Below are 15,053 nucleotides of genomic sequence, written 5' to 3' on the forward strand. Positions count from 1 at the left end.
TGTATAATAGAACACAGCAGTGTTTACGTTATGGATCCATTAAAGCGGTGGTTCCCCCTTAAAAACAACTTTTTTTTATTCCACTGCCCCCCCACATTCCATCACGATTAAGGCACATATTTTTTTTTTCCTGCTGTACATACCTACTACAGCATATTCACCCGTGCATCCGGGTTGCGAGTCCCGCGGGAGTGGGCGTTCCTCACAGGCTGTTGATTGACGTTTCCCCAAAAACGAGCTCTCCCCCCGTCGCGTAAGCCGCGTCACGATTGGCGAAAGGAGCCGAACGCGATGTGCATGCGCAGTATAGCGCCGACTCGCCATTCGGCTCCTTTCGCCAACCGTGACGCGGCTTACGCGACGGGGGGAGAGCTCGTTTTTGGGGAAAACGTCAATCAACAGCCTGTGAGGAACGCCCACTCCCGCGGGACTCGCAACCCGGATGCACGGGTGAATATGCTGTAGTAGGTATGTACAGCAGGAAAAAAAAAATATGTGCCTTAATCGTGATGGAATGTGGGGGGGCAGTGGAATAAAAAAAAGTTGTTTTTTAAGGGGGAACCACCGCTTTAAGCTACGTAAAGCAAAGCTAGAAAAGTTTGTGTTCACAGTCCGATTGGCTGTATTTATACATTGTATGCATGTAAACATTTGTTCTAACATTTACAAGCATACAGTGCAAATGAAACTTACACTCAAGCCACCTAGTACATTCAACATCTTTTCCAAGGTCGTTGAGAAAGCAGTAGTACAACAACTACAACATCATTTGGACAAATGAAAAAAATATGTAAGTGCAGCACAATAAAAGTCCATATAAAAGTAACTGAAGATGACACCCAGTGATACAGCGAAAACTCTTCAAACAAAGGTGATGTAACCGCCACCAACAAGAGAAATGCTTCCTTACCAGATGGGATGGACCATTTGCGTAACTGGTCAAAACAGCTGGTCTCACCATAGGAGAGAAGACATGGATGGATCCAGCAAAGTGTAAGTAATCCGATCAGATGGGATGGGCCATTAGCATTACCAACTGGTCAAAACAGCTTGGTCTCACCATAGGAGAGAAGACATGGATGGATCCAGCAAAGTGGTAAGTAATCGGATCAGATGGGATGGGCCATTAGCATTACCAACTGGTCAAAACAGCTTGGTCTCACCATAGGAGAGAAGATGCGGATGGATCCAGCAGAATGGTAGGTAATCCGATCAGATATAAAAGAAACAGAAAACACGAAGTGTAGACTGTTTGTATTTTATTCCAAGGGTAAAAAGGTTCACTATACAGCAAAAATCCTGGGCTGGACAATAGGCACAGGAAATCCACTGGAGGACTACCGTCTGGTATAGCGAATGAGATTAAAATCATAAAAAAGCATGGCATGTAGCCGTGGTGTACAGCTGCAAACAGCAATGGAAAGGACGCGGGTGACGTCACAAAGCTCCTCCCCCGTACGTACGCACGTTACGTCCGATTGGACTTCGTCAGCGGTGGACCATTTAGACACCCACAAACTTCTGGACCCACTACAATCAGGCTTCCGTCCAGGACACGGGACAGAAACAGCACTTCTCAAAATATGGGATGATGCTCTAGAAGCAGTGGACGACGGAGAATCCCGTCTTCTGATACTTCTGGACCTTAGTGCTGCCTTTGACACAGTAGACCACAAACTGTTGCTGTCTCGCCTCACAGAAGTAGCCAGAGTTGCAGATTCAGATCTGCCATGGTTTTCATCATTCCTGAAACACGCATCGTGTCATGCAGAGTCCCCCAAGGATCACCCCTATCGCCCGTACTATTTAACATTTACCTCCGCCCTCTCCTAAAAACTATTAGTAACCAAGACCTACTCTACCACTCCTACGCAGATGACACGCAACTTTATTTTCGAATCAGCAACAAAAAGGATCAATACCTCGTATTAGAACAATGCCTCACCCAGATAGACAACTGGATGACAGAGTCACCTCAAACTCCAATGGAGCAAAAACAGAACTCCTGCTACTCCATGCAAACCGAAAGAGACTGGCCAGGACTACCTGCACACCACCATCCATTTTGGGACAAACCATCACCCCAAGCACCAAAGTCAAAAGTCTCAGAGTCATTTTTGACTCTGACATGGCAATGGATGCACAAATAGGATCAGTACTTAGCGGATCTCACCATCTTCAAGTCAGCTACGAAGACTCGTTCCCTCATCCCGAGAGGATACAGCAGTAGTTATAGGGACAATTATTAACTCCAGGTTAAACTATGGCAAATTCCCTCTACCTTGGACTCCCAAAATACAGATTGCCCGTCTTCAAGTCGTCCAGAACACAGTGGCACGACTGGCAACAGGGAAAAAACCCTGGGAACCGATCACTCCATCCTTGAGATCCCTCCACTGGCTGGCCGTAAAGGACCGAGTCACATTTAATGCCTGACGCACAAATGCGTACACAGAAGCGCCCCCGAATATTTGGTTTGAGAAAATAAAATACCAAAACCCAATCGCGTTCTTCGATCAACTAACCAAAAATGACCCCAAATCCCCAAAGCCTGTTACAAAACCAAAGGAGAACGAAGATTTGCAGACCAAGGACCTCGACTGTGGAAACGCATTACCGACTAACATCCAAATGGAAATTGATCACCAGGCCTTCAGAAAAAAAACTCAAGACCCACCTATTCTGAAGGATAAATAGAAGGAAAATGGATGCCAAGCGCCCTGAGGCGATTTAGTTCGCATTTGCAGCGCTATACAAGTTATTCACTCACTCAGGGCTGGCATGAAAACATAAAAAATGTGCATGTAGATAGTGCATGTCTGTACGAGTTCAGATGCAGTACGAGCAATTTCACATGTAAAACCTTGCTAGCAGCAATATTCAAAGTAAACCAATAAAGGTGTGCTGGAGGCCACAGTTACACATACAATGCGACATCATAAAAAAAAAAACTTGTCAATGTTCCCATTTTTTTTTTAAGATATAACAAGTAGTTCCTTGAGGGTACCAAATGCAGAAAACACCAAATTGTTCTGTGTGTGTGTGTGTGTGTGAACATGAGTGTGTGAACATCACTGTATTCGTATCACTGGACCCCAAAAAAGTGCCAGGAGTGTCAGAATATCTGCCGCAATATCGCAGTACCGCTATAAGTCGTTGATCGCCACCATTACTAGTGATAAAAAAAAAAAATTATCCCATAGTTTGTAGACACTATTAGGTAGATTTAGAGAGATTGGCCCAACTTTGCGGCGGCGTAGCTTAGCGTGTTTAGGCTACGCCGCCGTAAGTTAGCGAGGCAAGTACTTGATTCTCAAAGTACTTGCCTGCTAAGTTACGGCGGCGTAGCCTAAAGCGGGCGGGCGTAAGGGCGCCCAATTCAAATTTGTCTAAGGGCGTGTTTTATGTTAATGGGGCTTGACCTGACGTTTTTGACGTTGTTTTCAAACTGCGCATGCGCCGGGCGCCTACATTTCCCAGTGTGCATTGCGGCTAATTAAATCCCTATTCACGGACGACTTAAAAATTTCGACGCGGGAACGGCGGCCATACTTAACATTGGCTACGCCACCTAGGGCCTAGCTTTAACTTTAGGCGGCCTATCTCTTACATAAACGGCGTTAATGTACTGCGGCGGCCGGGCGTACGTTCGTGAATAGGCGTATCTAGTGATTTGCATATTCTACGCCGACCGCAAGGGAAGCGCCACCTAGCGGCCAGAAATATTGCAACCTAAGATACGACGGCGCAATCTCTGTTTGAGAATACACTTAAACATAGGTCGGCGCAGATTCTGAGTTAGGTCAGCTTATCTACTGATACACCGGCCTAACTCTCTCTGAATATACCTATATAACTTTTGCACAAACCAATCAATATACGCTTGTTGAGATTTTTTTATGAAAAATATGTAGCAGAATACATATTGGCCTAAATTTATGGAGAATTCAGATTTTTTCTATTGGCTATATTTTATAACAGAAAGTAAAAAATATATATATATTTTCAAAAATTGTTTTTTTTTTTGTTTATAGCGCAAAAAATAAAAAACTGCAGAGATTATCAAATACCACCAAAAGAAAGCGCCAACATTTTTATTTGGGTACAGCGTTGCATGGCGTGCAATTGTGAATTAAAGTATTGTGGTATCCCAAAAAATGGCCTGGTCATGAAGGGAGATACATTTTCTGAGGTCGAGTGGTTAATGAAGCTAAAAATTGTGAACATCTACAAAGATTCAGACTCACCGAAGGGTTTCATTAAAGCGGACTGTGGCTGCACAGTGGAACAAGATGTCAATGCACTCTATTAACATGTCTTGGTCTTCCTTCTTCATGTCCAGCTCTGGCTGGGTGAGCTCGCTAGTGACGGCAATCAGCTTCTCTGCACATTGTGGTTGCTCTTCTCTCACTCTGTCAAACAACTGCAGGCAGAAAAGAGAACATTCATTTACTTACAGATTTTACCAACAATACCATTCAGTCAAATAATTCCTAATGTTTACAGACACAAGAAAGCATTTCATATTTTGATAAAAGGTCACAACACTTTCATTGTTGGGGTTCCTTTTTCTGATACTGGATTACAAACACCTATACCCCCCTACTATACGCGTTGCGGCCTTGTGATTGGGCTTCCTCAGTAGGGTCTACTGGCGATACTTAATGCTTTTACCAAGCTCTGTTTTTAGTAATTGTATGTCTGTATATGCGGAAATAAAAGATTGTTTCAGCGGGAGTACACCATGTCTGTGCCTCTTGTATCTTAAATACTACTTGCGGGGGAGGGGGGTGTGACTTAGATCGAGTCATTGGATGTTCAATTAAGAGAACTAAGCAGCTGGTCTTTGCGGATTTGCACCCGGAACATAGTACAACACAGGCGATTTATTTTCATGTTTGAGGTGAGCAGGTTATTCACCTGGTAGGATGAGCACAATGGGATGAAATATATCTGAAGACACTCTGGGTGTTTCTCCTAATTTGATCCACCTTGCTATGGATTATTGGACTTTGTAGATCGTATATTGGACTAGTATGCATATTGAATGAACTGTGGGATTGCATAATGTTGCACTGTACTGCACTTTATGTCATATGCAATTATTTTAATTGCATTACATGAGATTCATGTATGTGTTAACAAGTTGCGCTATGCTATATTATTGAATTGATGGTTATAAATAGAAGCGAGTGGCGCACTGTAATGTCACGTATAGATGAACGGACATTCCGACGTCAAAACTGTGGATTTTTTTCCCCGACAGATGTTCAAACTTGTCTTGCATACACACGGTCGCACAAATGTTGACAGAAATTCCGAATGCCAACAACGCGGTCATGTACGATGGCATGATTAAAGGGAAGTTCAATACCAGTCGTGTTAGCAGAAGTTTGGTGAGAGACGATTCGTGCTTTTCAGTCCGTTACAGCGTGACTAATGTGCCATCTCCATTACGAACGCTAGTTTTACCAGACCGATCGCTTCCGTCTCGTACTTGATTCAGAGCATGCGTGGAATGTTGTGCGTCGGAATTGTCCACACATGATCCGAATTTACGAGAACGGATATTGTTGTCGGAAAATTTGAGAACCAGCTCTCAAACATTTGTTGTCGGAAATTCCGACAGCAAATGTCCGATGGAGCCTACACACGGTCGGATTTTCCAACAAGCTCCCATCGAACATTTGTTGTCGAAAAATTCCGACCGTGTGTACGCAGCATTAGTGTTTTTGAGCTAGCAACTTGACACATATTTACCCTTGAATTTTGGTAGTCACCCTTTTGTCTATCACAGTATTTTAGTTTGGATTTTCTTTATTTTAAGATTTTATTTATTTAACATTTCCCACAGGTGTTTAAACCGGAAAATAACGTGGCAATCTGAGGAGAGAACAATATTAATTATCTGACCTTACATTTTGGAATGTTAGGGTGAATAAAACACGTGCAGGACATATGTGCAATACACGCACATTTCCCTGTGTTTTAGCCGTTCCAAGATCCTGTATAGGAAAAATACTTGCTGGTCTGCTGAAAATGCACCCTGCTCCTAAGTTCTGTTGTGGGCTGGCAAGACACAGAAATGTTGTGGACTGAGAGGTGTCAGCCCTGCCCAACTGTCCTTTGATTAGGAGAGCAGGTGGGTCTATGCAGTATAGGATTCTATAGTTATACAATAAGACAGGGCTCGACAAATCCCGGTCGCCAGGTCGCCATGGCGACTAGAAATAGGGTCCTGGCGACTTGGCTTGGAAGGGGGGGCGCCAGCTTTTGTGAGCTGGCGCCATCTGGTGGTGAGCCGTTGGTATTACAAGTTATTACCACCAGATGTGTAAGCTGGCGCCATCTGGTGGTGGCCGTTGGTATTACAAGTTAAGCATTACAAGTTAAACAGCAATTCTAATGTAATTTTTCACTATTTTCACTGCTATCTTCTTCCCTCTAATTAGAACCCCCAAACATATATATTTTTTATCCTAACACCCTAGAGAATAAAATGGCGATCGTTGCAATACTTTCTGTCACGCCGTATTTGCGCAGCGGTCTTACAAGCGCACTTTTTTTTGGGGAAAAAATTACACTTTTTTGAATTAAAAATAAGACAACAGTAAAGTTATACCATTTTTTTTATATTATGAAAGATAATGTTATGCCGAGTAAATTGATACCCAACATGTCACGCTTCAAAATTACGTCCGCTCGTGGAATGGCGACAAACTTTTACCCTTTAAAATCTCCATAGGCGACGCTTAAACTCTACAGGTTGCATGTTTTGAGTTACAGAGGAGGTCTAGGGCTAGAATTATTGCTCTCGCTCTACCGATCGCGGCGATACCTCACATGGGTGGTTTGAACACCGTTTACATATGCGGTCGCTGCTCACGTATGTGTTCGCTTCTGCGCGCAAGCTCGTCGGGACGGGGTGCGTTTTCTGGCTCCTAACTTTTTTAGCTGGCTCCTAGATTCCAAGCAAATTTGTCAACCCCTGCAATAAGAACTGGAAGGGCCAATTAGACTCATTGAGACAACAAAGGAAGGGAACACAGGACAGCTCTGGTATTTTTTGCACAGATATAACAAAGTTTTTTTATAGTATATATAACAGAACAAAAAAAAAGCAAATAAGAGGACATTTCTTGGGGTTATATACACACACTGAGAAAAACGAGTATAATTTACATGAGCAGAGTTTCCCCTTTAAGAAAACGATTATTATACCAATTATCACTACACAATCAAAGTGCTCAGCCCTCAAAACGACAGCAATCCGGAAAACACTGTGAATCATGCAAGTATAAAACTGTGCAGTGCTAATAAACCACCCCTAACTTAATTTTACACGTGTCATAAAAACCATACAATCAATGTGCAATAGATGTGAAAAATTAAAGTTAGGGATTGTTTATTAGCACTGCACAATTTTACTTCTATTTAGGAGAAAGATTAATTCCGATTTTAATTTTGCGACCGTAATAAAGCCATCAAACACGCAAATTAGCAAATCTGTGAAACGTTTAACTGTAATTTTTATACAGCATATTGTGGAAAAAGTGTAGCGCTAGAAATGATTTGAATTCCTAGTGATGAATTCATAAATAAATAAATTAAATAAACAATGTTCATATAGAAGACCACGTGTGACAATGGATAGTGTTACCTCTAGTAGTAGTCCATAAACCTCCAATAAATGGATACTAGTGACAAGAAACTGGACGGAGACAGAAAATAAAAGTGAATGAAAACTGTTCATAATGCCCGGTACACACGATCCGATTATCGGACGAATGCTCGTACGTTTTTTTTTTGTATGCTAATCTCACGTCGAATCTGATGAGTTTACTAAAGTCATGAAAATTCTCGTACGGCAGAATAAAAAATCGGAAGTGATGTCATGTGTTGTAATGCATTTGTATTGCATTTTCGAACAACAGCTGTACCGATTAAATGAAAATCGTACTATCTGGCAGCGTACGAAAAAAAATTCCATGCACGTCCGATTGAATAAAATCGGATGAACTGTCCTGATCGGCTCTCGGAAGCTCTGTACTAACGATCCGATTATCGTACGATCGATTTGTTTTTCGTACAATTTTCAGATCGTGTGTACGGGGCATAAAACAAAGTTCATATATGAAGAATCCAGTGACTAGGTGAATAGACACAATCCAACTGTGATTGCTAGACAGAAGATCCACCACCACTTAGGATAGGGGGCTTACCGGATAGATTGGACCCAGAAGGGCATATACCCACTAGGCCAATCAACCTTGTAAATACGATACAGTGCCCTTCTGGGTCCAATCCACTCCGGTAAGCCCCCTATCATAAGTGGTGGTGGATCTTCTGTCTAGCAATCACCGTTGGATTTTGTCTATTCACCTAGTCACTGGATTCTTCATATATGAACTTTGTTTTATGAACCGTTTTCATTCACTTTTATTTTCTGGCTCCGTCCAGTTTCTTGTCACTAGTATCCATTTATTGGAGGTTTATGGACTACTACTAATGGCAACACTATCCATTGTCACACGTGGTGTTATATATGAACATTGTTTATTTAATTAATTAAATTAATTTATGAATTCATCACTAGGAATTCAAATCATTTCTAGCGCTACACTTTTTCACAATATTTTTTTTTAGCAAATTGATCTTTCTTGCTGTGTTAGCTGCTCCACTCACACATTCCTAGATAGCGCGGTATCTTTTCTTTGTAAACTGTAATTTTTATACAGCATATACCTGGAAAGGCAAAGGGAGTTTATTGCATAACAAGTGAAGGACCTGTTAACCCAGTTCATACATTTCTACGGGTAAACCTCTGTGGGAAGACGTCAAAGGCGGACGTGGAAGAGAAAAAAAAGCAGACTAACCACATAATTATCATAAAGCAATTTCAGAGCAAAAAAAAAAAAAGAACAAAAAAACACAACTAGTCCCTATGGTCACACTCATGTATAACAACCAACTTTAAAAATCAGACACTCCTGGATCATATCTCCAACAGCAGAAAACCACCACCTACAGCTAAAGGAACAGTAAGCTTGACAAAAAGGTGGCAAGGTGGTGCAGAACTGTGGAAGTAGTAAGACCCCTTTCACACGGGCACCTCCATGACGCGGGATCTGCTTGCTCAGCAGGGGATCTCTCCGCTGATCGTGTAGATGACAGGTCTGTGTCTGCTCCGCTATGAAGAACATGGACCGAGACAGCTCGCTCTCGTCTATGGGGCAATCAGATGGAAACAGATTGCCTGTGTTTCAATCCGATCTGATAGACAGATTGGGAAATAGATCTTCAACCCTTCTGTTTTCAGCAGACAGGATCGGATGGCGACGAGTGTCAGCAGACATGTGTCCACTGACCTTCCCCGCTCTATAGAAGAGACTGGATGGTCCGATCAGGTCCACCTGAAAAACTGACAGGCCGATTTGATCAGATCGCCCACGTGAAAGCGGCTTTTGAAATTAAAGCGGAGTGCCAACCAAAAATGGAACTTCTGCTCTTTGGAACCCCTCTCCAGGGTCACATTTGGCACCTTTCAGGGGGAGGAGGGAGCAGATACCTGTTTGCTCACACTTCCGGGTATAGATCATGTTGACCTACGCCACGTCCAGTGCCTACTTCCCCGCGTGCTGTTTTCTGGGGGACACTCCCAGAAGACAGCAGAGGCCAGTGGGATCGCGCAGTGCGCAGTTGGGAACCAGGAAGTGAAACCGCAAGGCTTCACTTCCTGATTCCCTTACTGAAGATAGGGACGGCAGCACCCGAGAGCTGAGTGGGAGATCAGGTGCCGACATCACGGGAGCCCAGGACAGGTAAGTGTCCATATATTAAAAGTCACCAGCTGCAGTATTTGTAGCTGCTAACTTAATATTTATTTATTTTTACGGTGGAACTCCGTTTTAAAGGTAACCAACTTCACCTGCATCCTTAGGCCTACATGAATATCTGCCAAGTATGTGGTTTGGCAACACATTTTACAACAAACTTGAAACCAGACTCTTAATGCTTGTAGATCATACCGCCAACAACAGACAACCACCGCCTACAGATGAAGAAACCGTAAGCTTGGAAAGAAGTTGGTAAAGTGGTGCAGAACTGTGGAAGGTGTAAACAATTCAAGGACTCCAGAAATGTAATGGCTTACAAAAAGGGGGCCAACAAGGTGTATGCCACCCCAAAAAACGTATTATTTACTATTTACATTTTTACAGAGACCCGAGACTAAAGCACTCACTGTGCGTCTTTCCAGGGCTCAAATGCTGAACCTTTGTATTATGTGAACCCAATCACAAAATCCAAACTATTCTGTGAATGGACAGCAGAGAGGAGGGGTGGGCAGTTTAGCTTGTTGTGCTGGTGTTGTGACAAGATGACCAACCTGGCAGAATGTGCCCCCTTTGTCACTTCCTGACGTGGAATCAGCTGGAGCTCCAAACCGTGTGCACTGCGCAAATGCAACGCATCATACATCCCTTCACTGGCTGAAATCAGTGCACTGAGGAATTTGCCTGACAAAATGCTCGACCGACTACTGCACATGCGCACGGCGGAAATCAACCAAGACTTAGGCCCCTTTCACACTGGGGCAGCTTCGGCGGTAAAGCGCCGATATTTATAGCTGCGCTTTACCGTCAATTTCACAGGGCTATTCGGCCGCTAGTGGGGCACTTTAACCCCCGGATAGCCTCCGAGAAAGAGTTAAAAGCGCTATAGCATTGATTTCAATGGGCAGGAGTGGTGGAGGAGCGGTATACACACCACTCCTTCACTGCTCCAAAGATGCTGCTAGCAGGACTTTACTGCCCTTTGGGCTTTCACACCGAAGACACAGCAGCGGCTGTTTCAGGTAGCTTTGCAGGCGCCATCTTTAGTGTAATAGCGCCTGCAAAGCGACCCAGTGTGAAAGGGGTCTTAAAAGGACCACTAAAGGAAAACAAAATTATTTTTTAAAAATAACAAACATGTTATACTTACCTCCACTGTGCAGCTCATTTTGCACAGAGTGTCCCCAATCCCCACGTTTTCTGGGGCCCCTCGGCGACTGTCTCTGGGCCTCCCCGCAAGAACTCCACACATTCATGCGAGGGAGCTCACATTGTGTGGAGTCCTTGCGGGCCCGCTCCCATGAAACAGCCAACAGACAATGTACAGTATAAGATTTCCCATCATCTGTGCCCAGTCTTGCCACACAGAGTTAGACCAGCTCTGAGCAATCCTCTTATAGCGGAGTTCCGGCCACAATTTCACTTTTTAAATATAAATACCCCTGTAATACACAAGCTTAATGTATTCTAGTAAAGTTAGTCTGTAAACTAAGGTCCGTTTTGTTAGGTTGTTACAGCATTTAGACACTTTATAAAATAGAAATTGACTGGGGCCATCTTAAGTGTGGGCATCATGAAGCCAGACTGTATGACTTCCTGGATTTCAGCCTTGCAGTTCTCGCACATGCTCAGTGCTGCACAAGCAGTATAATAGGTTTCAGATCAGGTTTCAGCACCTGTGCTGTCCAAGTCACATGATTCTTCGAGACTGGGGAGTGCACAGACTCCTGGAAAGTTACACCCACTACATTCCCAGGAGTCTGTGCGGTGTAGGTTAGGAAGCATTAAGCACCTAGGTGCAGGAAAAGGGAAGATTAACTATTCTGCCTAGCAACAACACTTTGAAGGCATCTAAAAAAAAAAAAAAAAATTCTTAAAGGACTAATGACATTTTTTTTAAAGCTACTGATGTAATGTTATATTTATGGGTGGAACTCCACTTTAAGTTTAAAAAAATAAAAAACGGACTAACAGAGAAAAACCTTAGTCCGTTCCGCCCCCTTGCTGTGAGTGACAGGTTATTTACATATCTCATGCACTAGCCTGGAGACAGGCATTTTTTTTAATTTCCACCCCCCACTCCTTTTCTGAAGTCATGTGGATTTTGACTGGATGTTGGTGATCATAGCAGAATTTAGTGTAAGGAATACATAGGAGAAAATGCATGTTGACAAGGGGAGTGTAGAGGAGGGCGGGGAGTCTACTGAAATCACGACTCCACCCACCGAGCTCCAGACAACAGATCCACCCACAGAAACCTGCAGTTTTTCAGTTCTTATAACAGACAGAGGGGAGACATTTGACAGGTAAGGATACATGCAGGAGGCATCTATGTCCTTATAGATAACCACTATGGCAGGAGTTTAGAAAGGATGAGAGTGGGTTTACATCCACTTTAAGCTCCTTGGGGGCAGGGATTAATGTGATCATAATTGGAACCTGAGGCTCCAATTGGCTTTAAAAAAAAAGGCTGGGCTCGGGCGCAGAGCACTGCGCCCTGAGCCCACCTAGTTGTGTGACAGTAGCGAATATCTTCCTGATTGGCTGGGAGGAGAATCTGGAAGCGGGTCTTAAGACCCGATTAGCCGAGATGAGAATCGACCGTATTGGCCGCCAAGGAGTATACGCTGGAAGGAGCCCAAGCTGCTCATGACCTAGATGGGGCAAGCGCAGGGTTGGTATGCAGATGAGCGAGCGACGGTGGGTACGGCATGTGGTTTGTTTGCCGTGCCCCTCCCCCCTAAAAAATAAATTGGAGCGCCAGTCGCCACTAGATGTGATTGAAGAGTACGTAAAGTGCAGTACAAGTTGCTGTCACTATATCAATACCTGTAACAAATAAGAGGTCCGAATCATTTAATGTGCCACTACTTTCATCTAAAAATCTCCTTTAAAATGAGAAATTAATATACTTCATAATAACTCTGAAAAATTCGAGAAAATCTGGGATCCGTGGATTCATTATATTTCGGTTCCTCAATGAGCTCTGGGATGACCCTCTTCTACTCTCCTTCTCTCCAACTCTTCCCCCTCTTTTTTTCCTTTTTATTATTTCCTCTCTTTTTCCTTTCTCTCTCTTTTCTTCTATTAACTCTTGAATGTATTTGGTTTTCAAATTACACTAGGTCACTTTAGAACCTTGTTTGCTTTTAAGGTTCTCAGGAGTATTATACAGATCCCATGCTATGTATCACTTGGTATTTCTTTTTGAATCTTACCCTACTTGAGTTCGATTTTAGAAGGGTATCTAGGCTCCTATAGGGGTTTGTTTTATTTTTGTTCTTTTCTACGCGAGGTATTGATATTATTTGATGCCTAGAATTATTTTGTTAGAAACTGCAATTGTTTGAAGATTGGCCTATGTATGCTGACTACGCTGTTTCTTTTCTTCAATAAAAACATTGAAATATAAAATGAGAAATTAGATATTACAAAATGTTGGAGATGAGTTATCAAGGGAAAAGAAGATTTCCATTTTCACAAAAAACTCGTGCTGATCAGATGTAAATAATGCACAGCTAATTAACACATTATACAAGATTAAAATCAACCAGGGAACACTGCGGATCGTTGCACCAAATTTTATTTTTATCACTAGATTCTATTTGTGTTAGGAGTTATTATTAATGTAGGTCATGCCATCTAGGAGAAGCATTCATGTCACCTGGAAAGACTAACCATTATTGATGAAAAGAAGAATGGACCGAGAAACAAAAACAAGCCAATTATTCTTCAACACCTTTCAGAGTAAAAGAGAAATGTTGCTAACAGTGATCATTTCCATCCATGAAGGACACGGAGAGGTTATCTAATCTGTAGGTACATAGTCAATTCTTATGTTAGAGAGCATACAGCCCACAGAAAATAAAGGGGGTCGTACATCACAGAGAACATTACAACCTTAAACTTCTGAGTGCAATGAACAGCAGTAAAAGGTACTCTTCAAAAAATCAATTGTAATATAGCTTCTACTAGTTGTCAGGAACAGGGTTCCTTTAAAGTGGTTGTAAATCCTTCAATATATACCCAGAAAAGGGACTATCCTCAGGTGATCGAGATTAAAAAAAAAAAAAAAAAAAAAAAATCCTGCTACACAAGTTGTACCCGTTTATCTGCGGTACTCTCTTCCCTACAGCCAAAGTCCAGAATTTATAACGCTTGTCTGAACTGTCAGAAAAAAGGAGGGGGTGGGCTAAAATTACACTCTGCAGAGCCCAGTGAGGAGAGGTAGTTGGAGGGAAAGGAAAAAAAAAATGGAAAAAGGAGAAGGATAAAAAAAAAAAAAGAAGAAGGGAAAGGGAAAAAGAAGGGAAAGGGGAAAAAAAAGGGGAAAAGAAGGGAAAGGGGGGAAAAGAAGGGAAGGGGAAAAAGAAGGGAAGGGGAAAAAGAAGGGAAGGGGAAAAAGAAGGGAAGGGGGAAAAGAAGGGAAAGGGAAAAGAAGGGAAAGGGAAAAGAAGGGAAAGGGAAAAGAAGGGAAAGGGAAAAGAAGGGAAAGGGAAAAGAAGGGAAAGGGAAAAGAAGGGAAAGGGAAAAGAAGGGAAAGGGAAAAGAAGGGAAAGGGAAAAGAAGGGAAAGGGAAAAGAAGGGAAAGGGAAAAGAAGGGAAAGGGAAAAGAAGGGAAAGGGAAAAGAAGGGAAAGGGAAAAGAAGGGAAAGGGAAAAGAAGGGAAAGGGAAAAGAAGGGAAAGGGAAAAGAAGGGAAAGGGAAAAGAAGGGAAAGGGAAAAGAAGGGAAAGGGAAAAGAAGGGAAAGGGAAAAGAAGGGAAAGGGAAAAGAAGGGAAAGGGAAAAGAAGGGAAAGGGAAAAGAAGGGAAAGGGAAAAGAAGGGAAAGGGAAAAGAAGGGAAAGGGAAAAGAAGGGAAAGGGAAACGAAGGGAAAGGGAAACGAAGGGAAAGGGAAACGAAGGGAAAGGGAAAAGAAGGGAAAGGGAAAAGAAGGGAAAGGGAAAAGAAGGGAAAGGGAAAAGAAGGGAATGGGAAAAGGGGGGGAAGGGGAAAAGAAGGGAAAGGGAAAAAAAAAAGGAAAAAGAAGGGAAAGGGGGAAAAAAGGGGAAGGGGGAAAAAAAGGGGGGGGGGAAGGAAGAACAAAAAAAAAGGGAAAAGGACACCCTCCTTCACACAGCTGAGGCCGTCAAGCACAGGATGTGTACGTGAGCTCCTCCCCCGTCACCATTTTTTTCTCTTAGTGTCAGGAAAACGTGTCAGAAATGATTCATGCCAA

At 42.8% G+C, this 15,053-nt stretch overlaps 1 protein-coding gene across 1 annotated transcript in view; it reads right to left on the bottom strand.

Moving 5' to 3' along the window:
- The window catches only part of FAR1 (fatty acyl-CoA reductase 1), a 126,010-nt gene that overhangs the window by 53,658 nt on the left and 57,299 nt on the right, over positions 1–15,053 (bottom strand). Inside the window, exon 3 of the mRNA XM_040328280.1 lies at positions 4,248–4,423. Within this exon, the coding sequence (XP_040184214.1) occupies positions 4,248–4,423 (176 nt within the window). The remainder of the gene's footprint in view (positions 1–4,247; positions 4,424–15,053) is intronic.

Source organism: Rana temporaria, chromosome 11 (genome assembly GCF_905171775.1).
Source record: "Rana temporaria chromosome 11, aRanTem1.1, whole genome shotgun sequence".
Taxonomy (NCBI): Eukaryota; Metazoa; Chordata; class Amphibia; order Anura; family Ranidae; genus Rana; species Rana temporaria.